Source organism: Danio rerio, chromosome 1 (assembly GCF_052040795.2).
Source record: "Danio rerio strain M-AB ecotype USA chromosome 1, GRCz13ab, whole genome shotgun sequence".
Classification (NCBI taxonomy): Eukaryota; Metazoa; Chordata; class Actinopteri; order Cypriniformes; family Danionidae; genus Danio; species Danio rerio.
The window spans coordinates 47,534,259-47,544,398 of record NC_141021.1 but is presented as its reverse complement, the minus strand read 5'-3'; the positions used below and the strand labels follow the sequence as shown (position 1 = coordinate 47,544,398).

The 10,140-nt window shown below is 34.2% G+C and overlaps 1 protein-coding gene across 4 annotated transcripts; it reads left to right on the top strand.

The window, feature by feature from the left end:
- Positions 1-1,658: 1,658 nt before the first annotated feature.
- Positions 1,659-5,639, top strand: zgc:111983. 4 transcript variants are annotated; one of them, NM_001017803.2, is made up of 10 exons: positions 1,659-1,748; positions 2,302-2,365; positions 2,621-2,659; positions 2,803-3,335; positions 3,567-3,628; positions 3,822-3,976; positions 4,146-4,318; positions 4,428-4,486; positions 4,603-4,769; positions 5,013-5,639. In NM_001017803.2, exons 2-10 carry the CDS (start codon positions 2,326-2,328, stop codon positions 5,096-5,098), a joined length of 1,314 nt encoding a protein of 437 aa, NP_001017803.1. In that variant the 5' UTR covers positions 1,659-1,748; positions 2,302-2,325; the 3' UTR covers positions 5,099-5,639. The 4 variants fall into 4 exon arrangements, 2 of the variants coding, with proteins under 2 accessions (NP_001017803.1, XP_087091772.1); XR_015475742.1 differs by having other exon boundaries at positions 1,667-1,748; positions 2,818-3,335; positions 3,822-3,969; positions 5,013-5,582; XR_015475740.1 differs by having other exon boundaries at positions 1,667-1,748; positions 3,822-3,969; positions 5,013-5,582.
- The last annotated feature ends 4,501 nt before the right edge of the window (positions 5,640-10,140 follow it).

Here is a 10,140-nt window from a genome sequence, read left to right as displayed (position 1 = left end):
TCCAGTTTATGTTTTGCCCTTCCAGCTGCAATGCAGTACTAGAAAACACCCATACACTCTCACATTAACACACTCTAGAGCCAATTCAGTTCATCCAATTCACCAGTAATGCATGTCTTTGTACTGTGTGGGGAACTGGAACACCCAGAGGAAACCCACGAGAACACAGAAATGCCAACTGGCCCAGCCGAGACACAAACCAGCAACCTTCTTGCTGTAAGGCAACAGTGCTGAGCCACCATACCACCAAAGTGTCAGCAAAAAAATTAAAATAAAAAAATCACCCCTCTTGTCTATTATTGTTTGATTTTTTTTACATTTCCAGGCTGATTTTGGTCATTTTTGAGATGCAACATAGGGTTCCCATAATTTTATCACTACCAGAGTCACTGAAATCTATTCATCTTGTACATTCATATTTGATTGACTAATTGACTACATCAACCAGCTTTGTACATCAAATTACAAAAAAGCCTATTTAATCAGTCTCGAAAAGATGATTGATGAAATGATTGTTACAATTGCTAACATTATAGCAGTAATACAATGGGTATAAAAGTTTTTGCAGATTCAAATACAATAAAAAAATGTAAAAAGGTCAATTAGTAATGGCATTTAAGATACTCTGTGTTGCGAAATGTAGACTCAATTGCTTGAGGAAATTTTTTACTGACTGCTATTAATATATGAGTCTTGTGACCATTCTGTGACGCTGATGTTTTGGCATGGGGAAAACATTCTTGCCTGTTTACTTGCAGTCACAATGGAAAAAGTGTAGAGAATGACAAAACAATAATAACAACTACACAATCATACACACATCAGCCGTGTAGACTTTTAAAGACTGCATATGGAAAAGCTGAACAGATTAAAATGAGTAAAATTATAGGCACAATTTACTTTTTGATTTTCGTAGTGAGAGATGTTTGTCATATCTTTGCTCGACTTTTTATCTTGCATGAGGAGTTATGAGGAACTACATTTGCTGGAAAAGCCAGTTACAAAGTTTCCTCATGTTTTTGTTTATGAACTGGAAATTCAACTTGATTAGCAACATAGCACACCTTTTTTATCACGCCTTTTCTGTCCAAAGACGAAGCCTGTCTTAACACACTGATCTATCTTTTTTCTTCATGTATATTTACATTAGGTATAAATTAAATATTGGGGTTGCTTTTGCTAGAGAATTATTCAATAGGACACCAGGAATGTCTCAAACATATTTTTCATTGCATACTTTTAATGAACACTAATCCTGTGCTTATAACCTTGAGAAACTCCAAATAATGATTGAAAATAATTAGTCAGGTTAATGTCACATTAGTGATGGTTTTCCGTAGAGATTCTCAGTTTTTCAGGTCATTCCTATGCAAGTCCTACTGATTCTAGCAACATTATTAGACAGTTATTTTGTGCACCTGTTGTTTGTTAAATTTGCCATTTATTAATTAGGGCAAATTTACCCTAATATGTCTAGCTGTCAATGTAACATGAACTGTCATCATGTACCGTCACGTACCCGGAAACAAAGCTATTATTTTGATACTGTTGCTCCTCAAGTTTGTCAACAACCATCAACACACAGCTGAACTCTGATTGGTCTGTTCTTCCCAAAAAAAAATTTCAGACCTTTAAATATGGGCACACCTGTCTTCTGTGTTCTTTTAGAGGTGAGCACAGACTGGTAACAGGACCTTCACTGCTATAAGGATTAATCTGCACTGCATTTTTGGTGGGATATTTAAAAAGTGAGTAAAATAAAGGTTTTTGGAATTTTTTTATGACTTTTTTGTCAAACTTTATATCAAATGTTGTAAACAGTGAATGTTATATTACATTGTTTATTATTTATTTATTTATTTATGTCAATATATCCATGAAATTTGTCCATGGAATAAATCATAATGTTTTATTAAATCTTTAAACACTTGGTTAAAGGGATAGTTCATCCAAACCTTTAAAGTTCTGTCGTTCTGTCAACCTGTTTGAGATTTTTTCTCCTGTCGAACCCAAGAGTCAAAAATTTGAAAAATGCTGAAAACCTGTAACCATATGCTGCTATGTTATTTATTTTTCCTACTATGGAAGTCAATGGTTACGGGTTTCTAAATTTTTCAAAAATAGCTAAATGTGTTCAACAGAAAAAAGAAACTCATAAAGATTTGAAACCACTTGAGCGCAAGTAAATAGTGAGCATATTTTAATAAACCAGTATGATGCTGTTTGCTTAAAATCAAGCTCACAAAATGTGTTTAGTTTATAACTTTGCTACATCATGCTCACAATAATTTTCATTTTTAGGCTTTGTGCTATAAAAACATAGCGATGGAGTGGAGGATTATACTACCTGTTCTGTGTCTGATTGGTAAGAAACGATATTTGTTTCTGCATTACAGAGGATAGAATATAATATAAATCATACTCTTAAACCATAATATAAAGGAGAAAGGTTAGTGAAAAGAAAGTGATAGTGCTTTAAACAACAATACAGCTGAATAAATTCCACTTAATGCTAAACTGAAACTCTACAGCTTCTGCAGAACTTCCTCAGTTTTTGGTTTGTTTTTATGTTCATCACTGATAATTACTGTGTTTTATTTTCCCTAATTTCACCTAACAGGGATCCTAAATCTGCCTGGATATGTTGTTTCTCAACAAGGTATTGGCCAGTTTGTGTTTATAGATTTTAATTAAAGTAATATGATAGCTAATATTGTCATTAGATTAGGCCCCTAGGTCACAACAATTCTAAGAAGCTTTTGTTTAACTGAGTCTCATGTGTGTCCTGTAATTCGGCCGCAGCCGTAACACCTTCAGCAACTTCAACTACAACAACTACAGCTACAACAACGACTACAACTACAGCTACAACTACAGCTACACCAACTACATCTACAACTACGACTACACCAACTACATCTACAGCTGTGACTACAACAACTACAGTGCCTACATCTACAACCACTGCAACTACACATTCATCTGGAGCCACAACAGCTTCAACTGCATCTGGAGCCACAACAGCTTCAACCGCATCTGGAGCTACAACAGCTTCAACCGCATCTGGAGCCACAACAGCTTCCACTGCATCTGGAGCCACAACAGCTTCCACTGCATCTGGAGCCACAACAGCTTCCACTGCATCTGGAGCCACAACAGCTTCCACTGCATCTGGAGCCACAACAGCTTCTACAGCTGGAAGTCAAGCTACGACTCTACCTGCCAATGTTCAATCTGTTAATTTGATTTTCAAGATTGAGGATCAATTCCAGGCATACTACAGTGACTTCACTGATCCAAGGACCATATCGTATGTGCAAAATATCACAGCTCAGGTAATATTTTACCCAACAAAGCATTGTTTTTATCATGATTGCAAAAAATACATGTAATGTTGTGTACTGAAAACAATTAATATAGATACAACTCCTGAATATTTAGCAAACTACTCATTTAACAAAGTTTCCTACAGTAAATGTTGTCCTGAAAAAACATGATGCTATTTAATACTGATATGTAAAAGCAATATGATATTTATATGTTTTTTTTTTGTCTATCTGTTACAGTTTAATACAGTTTACAAGAAAAGTTATCAAAACTACATCAGGATGATTATTAAAAAGCTGAGGTAAAACTGTCCATTCAGCTTTCAGTAATAAGCAAACACCCTGCTTTAATTTCATTAAAATACATGCATAAGATTTCTGTTTTTGTGTGTGTGTGTGTGTGTGTGTATTTATCATTGAATTGTTTGTCTCCAATGATTATTTGGATGTTTCTTGGTTTATCTTAATGATTTTCAACATAATTTTTCCCCACAGTTCTGGCTCTGTTGCGGCAGATGCTGATTTTCAGTTTAATACCAGCATTTCCTCGGCTCCTAATGCCACCGATGCGAAAAACACCCTTGTTCAGGCAATTAACAATAAAGAATTCACCTTTACAATAAATAGCACATCCATCACTACTGTGGACGGTCAGTTAATATTTTTATTCTGTCCTGTTTGATGCTTTTCTGTTACATTGTTAATGAAAGACATAAACAACAAAATAGTGTCTTTGTGCTTGAGACTAATTTTAAGCATGGTACGTCTACTAGTATTGCTGAACTGTGACACATTTTCTTTTAATTCTGCTCTTAACAGGATCGAGTACAACAGCTTCACCAGTTACTACTCAAACTACAACAGTAGCCACAACGGCTGTAGTCCTAAGCAACTATAATATCACCTTCAAAATGGCAGGTGTCTTTTTCAGTGATCTGGCAAACCTCAACTCTAAAGCAGGTAGTCTTCTGTCATTGGCAGTCAGCGGTCAGGTAATAAACTAGACTTTGAATATATTTGCATGTCAGTCTAATTAATCATTGCCTTGTTGATCAATATAATATTAAAATATCAATTAACCTGTTTGTTCATTTGTTATAGCTGAATTATTTTTACAGTAATTTCAGAGGCTTCAATGGTGCAAACGTTTGGCGGTTCAGGTAAAATTTTATGATACCGTTCTAAAAAGCAGCATTATCACAGAATATGTTTTATGTTTTACATAGCAGCTCTAGACTAGTTCATTACCAACTAGTCTTTCATTTATTTTTCTCAGGAATGGCTCCATTTATGTAGATGCTTTGCTTGTATTTATCAAAAACATTAATGCTCCTAACGCAACAGAGCTGGCTAAAGAATTAGGTGCTGCTGTCAGAAACCAAACAATCTTTTTGCCAATTGATCCTACAACTATCAACATAACAGACTTCACAGGATTCAGTGGTCAGTATACAGTTATATTATTTTTCATGTAGCAAATTCCTCTCTAAACTATCTCTCTGTCAGGCTTTGTTGATCTAAAAATACTATATGATTAAGGAAAAGTAACATATTTTATAGAGGTTGTCAAAAAAACAAGTTTTCAGTTTGAAAAATAAAGTAATGAATAATATCCACAGGTTTTCAAAGACTGACCTTAATAAATGGATCCACAATTAACCTGCATCTCCTTTTTTATATTTACAGCGAGCAAGTCTCCGGTGCTGGCTAGTATGCTAACAGCATTGTGGATGACCTTAGCATCCCTTCTGTTGTCAGCTGTGATGCACTAAGCTTCACATTCACTGCAGCAAAAACACCACATCATGCTACTACACAACAATCATGGTTGTGGTCACACTCAGAATCAGAAAATCAAGATGCAAACGAGTCAAGTTATGATCTAGCTTTATCATTTACTAGTCTTTCTTGTCACATTTAGCCTGGTGATACATATGGTATGTGTGAGTTAAAGTAATTTAGTCTCTGCTTTACAAAAAGCACATTGTTACACAATGCACATTGAGGAATAATGAGGATTGGTTTATTAAAACCGAATCTGAACAATCCTCTATGCCACAGAAATGGCACAAGTGGAATTTATCTAAAGAATGAAATGTATCTTTATCAATGTTAATTAGTTATTTTTGTAACCAAAGTACACATGTGAAATCTATGTATTTAATCTGAGTAACATAAATGAAGAATTGTTCTGATGAATGATCTGTATATTGTTTTATGAAGTACTGATGTTTAATAAAATGAAGGGGAATCCTGTTTTCATTTGTAATGTCTGCAATTTTCCAAATAAACACTATACCTACATTAACCAAATTGTTGGCTTGTGACAACATACAGTAGGCTGGGATGAACATATACTTTTAGAAGTTATCTGGGGCCTCATAAAACGTGTGGTATATAGTTGCAATTCTCTCATGGCAGAGACAAAATGATTGGAAATATTATTAATTGTATAAGAGGTTCTCCATTCACAAATTAAGAATTTGTTTCAGCTGCTCAGGACCAGCACAAGACCAGCTTAAACATGAGTTGGTTTAAAATCATTTTTCAACAGAGAATTTAGAGAGAAAAGTCAGAATTTTGACAATGTTACCTCACAATTGCATGTAAATGTCTGAGTTGCAGTTAAGAATTTGCAATTATCATTTTATAAAGTCGTGGGCCTTACAGAAAAAACCTGTGCGTCAAATGACCTTCATAGTTTAAAAACACAAGTGAAACACAACAGGAACGCACATGAAACGTGGTTTTGGAATGAGAAGATATCCAAAGAACACTGCTATCCCATGAGGCCACATGAGAGAAAATTTATAATTGACAACATGGAGTACACAGGATGTTCATTCATTCATTTTCTTTTTGGCTTAGCCCCTTTATTAATCTGGGGTCACCACAGCGGAATAAACCGCCAACTTATCCAGCATACGTTTTTACGCACCGGATGTAGTACCTACTAGGGCTGCACAAATCGATATTTATGATTCGCAATATGATTTATAATTTCACAGTATGACGGAATGATTGTATGAGAAAGTGCATCTGCATAAAATATACAAAATTATGCAAAATACAATACACAAAAAAAAGCATAGATGAAAATAAAAGAAAACAGCACTTTAAAAGTCTAAAAGTTTATGTACAGAAATTCCATAATCAAATGTAAAATTTCATGTTCTGAATTGTGGTTTCTAGTTAATTACAATCCCAACTTGATTCTGCAATATGACTATTGTAGATTTGCACATTCCAATGTCGATGCTGAAACAATATATTTTGCAGCACTAGTACCTAATTGAGCCGTATGGGATTTTGAATGTAGCTTTTGAGCTGGTGGCCATCTTGAGAACAGACTCTGAGCTGGCGGCCATCTTGTAAAGATGCTCTAGGATGGTGGCCATCTTGGAAAGAGACTGAACAGATTATAATGACTGAATTTATAAACTGACTTTTTGATTTTTGCAGCGAGGGATGTTTGCCATATTTTTGCTTGCATTTGGTTTTCATCTTGCGTGATGAAGTGAAGGAGTGGGTTTTTTCATAAATATCCGCTCCAGGATGGGATACCATATCTTTTCTTTTGTCTTTATGATCATTAATAAAGTAGATTTTTTAAGGGCCTAGAGTAAATGATGACCTTAGTGTCATCCCTCTTTAGAGTAAAAGTAACAGAGACATGCCTGGGTAAACATGTGCAATGTAAGTTTGCGTAAAAGAGTAACTTTACCACTTCATTTACGTATTTAAATAAGTACCATAAAAGGGGGTTTCAAAAATTAATTTGATGGATTCAGTAAATCCCTAAAAGATCCAAAACCACTGTTGACTGCAAAGCACTAATTTTGAAAATGCATGTAAACTCTGATATGTTTCAGGATGAGTTAAGACAGTGGTTCCCAACCTGGGGTCCGCGCCCCCCTAAGGGGGGCGCCAGAGTTCACAGGGGGGGCGCGGGAGAGGATAAGTATTGAGGTAGAAAAAGACATAAAAATGCTCCACTATTATAAAGGGCTTTGCAATTAATCGAAAATCGATTCTAAAAAAGCATTAATCGAGATAAATGATTATTGCATCATATTTTGCCACGTTCCAGTTGTACACGTGTTGCTCTTAAAAGCACGAAAGAGCTTATGTGTGTGTGCAGCACGATCACGCAGTCAGAATCATGCGGCCGGTCAGCATTCACTCTCATTCACACACTGAGACGAGCAGAGGAGCGCAGACATCTAAAGTCATCTTAACGTGAGCGCTTTAATGGTCAAATAGGTGTCAAAACGCGGTGTTTAGTTATTATGTCGATTAACCCTCATTTGTGTAATAAACAAACGAGTTGAGGATCAAAAGACGTGAAAGAGAAACCATTAAAGATACAGCGCGCTATAATCCTTCTGCCGGCTGTTTTTATCATTATTAAACAAACATAACAAGAAAACCCTCGCTGCTCTTGACTGAAGGACTGCTGTAGTAAAGTGTTTTTCTTACAGTGAAGATGCTTAAAGCACAGTTTGTTTCATATTATTATTTTATTCTATTTATTTCTCTTTCCTTTGCAGGGTGGAAAATAACTGTATGTATACAGTTGAAGTCAGAATTATTAGCCCTCCTGAATATTAGCAAACCTTTTCCTGCCCAATTTCTGTTTCATGGAAAGAATATTAACTTATTTCTGAACATAATATTTTTAATATCTCATTTCTATTTACTGATTTCTTTTTGTCTTTGCTATAATGACAGCACATAATATTTTACTACATATTTTTCAAAATACAAGCATTCAGATTAAAGTGCAGTTCAAAGGCTTAATTAGAGTAATAAGGCAAGTCATTATAAAGGTAGTTTATTCTGCAATCAAAAATATATATTGCTTAAGGGGGCTAATAATATTGACCTTAAATTGGTTTCAAAATATTTAAACCTCTCTTTATTCTAGCTAAAATAAAACAAATAGAAGAAAAAATATTATAGGAAATACTGTTAAAATTCCTTGCTCTGTTAAACATAATTTGGGAAATATTTATAAAAATCAGGAGCGCTAATAATTTTGACTTTAACTGGCAATGGTTTTGAATAATCGTGATTACAATTATGACCAAAATAATCGTGATTATGATTTTTCCCAAAATCGAGCAGCCCTACTATATATATATATATATATATATATATATATATATATATATATATATATATATATATATATATATATATATATATTTATAAATACCAAAAAAATAAATAAAAATCTAAACGCGTGCTTAAAATTCCAACATAATAGTGAAAATAATTCAAATAAATAACTTTAAATAATTATTTAAATTTTGCTCACTTGCGCAATCTGCTTGTCAACGTGTCGTAAAGGCAAAATCAAAACAAAAATGGCAGACAAACGTAAATGCAGTGATTCTTCAGAGGCGAAGAAAAAGATTAGACAGTATGACAAAGCCTACCTAGATTTTGGTTTTATTGAAGGCCAAGACAACTTAAAACTGATTAATTAATATTTTCTATACATATTACTATATATTAATATTACACAAACACAAACACACACACACACACACACACACACACACACATATATATATATATATATATATATATATATATATATATATATATATATATACATATATATATATATATATACATATATATATATATATATATATATATATATATATATATATATATATATATATATATATATATATATATATACATATATATATATATATATATATATATATATATATATATATATATATATATATATATATATATATATATATATATATATACACACACACACACACACACACAGTACATATGTTTGTGCGTGCGTGTGTATTTATATGGTGGGGGGGCTCCAATGTTTGTATATGTTCATGGGGGGGGCCCCAAAGAAAAAGGTTGGGAACCACTGAGTTAAGAGACAAAAATAAGTGTTGAAAGTGAGCATGTAATACTAAGACCTGGAACTAACTCTTTTATTTAAAGTCAGCTAAATGCTGCTATCTGCCTGTGTCATAAGTCATTCATAGTAAAGCATGGTATTTCAGTTGGAAATAATATACACTGAGGCTACATTCACACTGCCAGGCTTAGTGCTCAAATCAGATTTTTTCTCAGATCTGATGTTTTTGCATGGCTGTTCACACTGCTCTTATAGATGTGGCCAATATCAGATTTGCAGTGTGAACAGATTATGGTCCTAAACTGACCCGCATGCGCAAAAGTACAGATACGAACAGCACAAAATGTCTAATTATGCACACGTATGAAGGAAGCAAGTTGTCAGATCATGCTTATATGATTATTACCGTTTTCACAGACAACCGTGGTGTATTTCATGAACTGTAAACGATTGTTCTGCTACTACTAATGTGTATTTCGGCATTTGAAATCTAAAATAAGTCACTTGAGATTAAAAACACTGATCATTTGTTATTTATGACAACCGCGTTGCGCGTTTGTTTATCCACCAGTGTAGTAAACTCTCCAAGAGTTAATGAGCAGCCGCAGACTGAACTGTGAAGTTGTTTTATCTCCATTTGCAGAGTTATTTCATTTTACTTCGTTATAAACAGCAGACACGCACAGAAGGGGGTTTGGGTGCTCGAGCATCTGCCCTTTTTTCTCTCTGAGAGAAAGTTTTCCCTCCTGTGCACACTGATCCCCTGCAACACACACAATGCTCTTAGGCTTCGCGGTCAACTTGTACCTCAATCGTTAACAAGCACCAGTTTTGCCTCCAAATTTTTTTTCAAAATGAACAACCAACTTTCTGTGGTAAAGTAATTGCCATGTGTGCTATTCTACT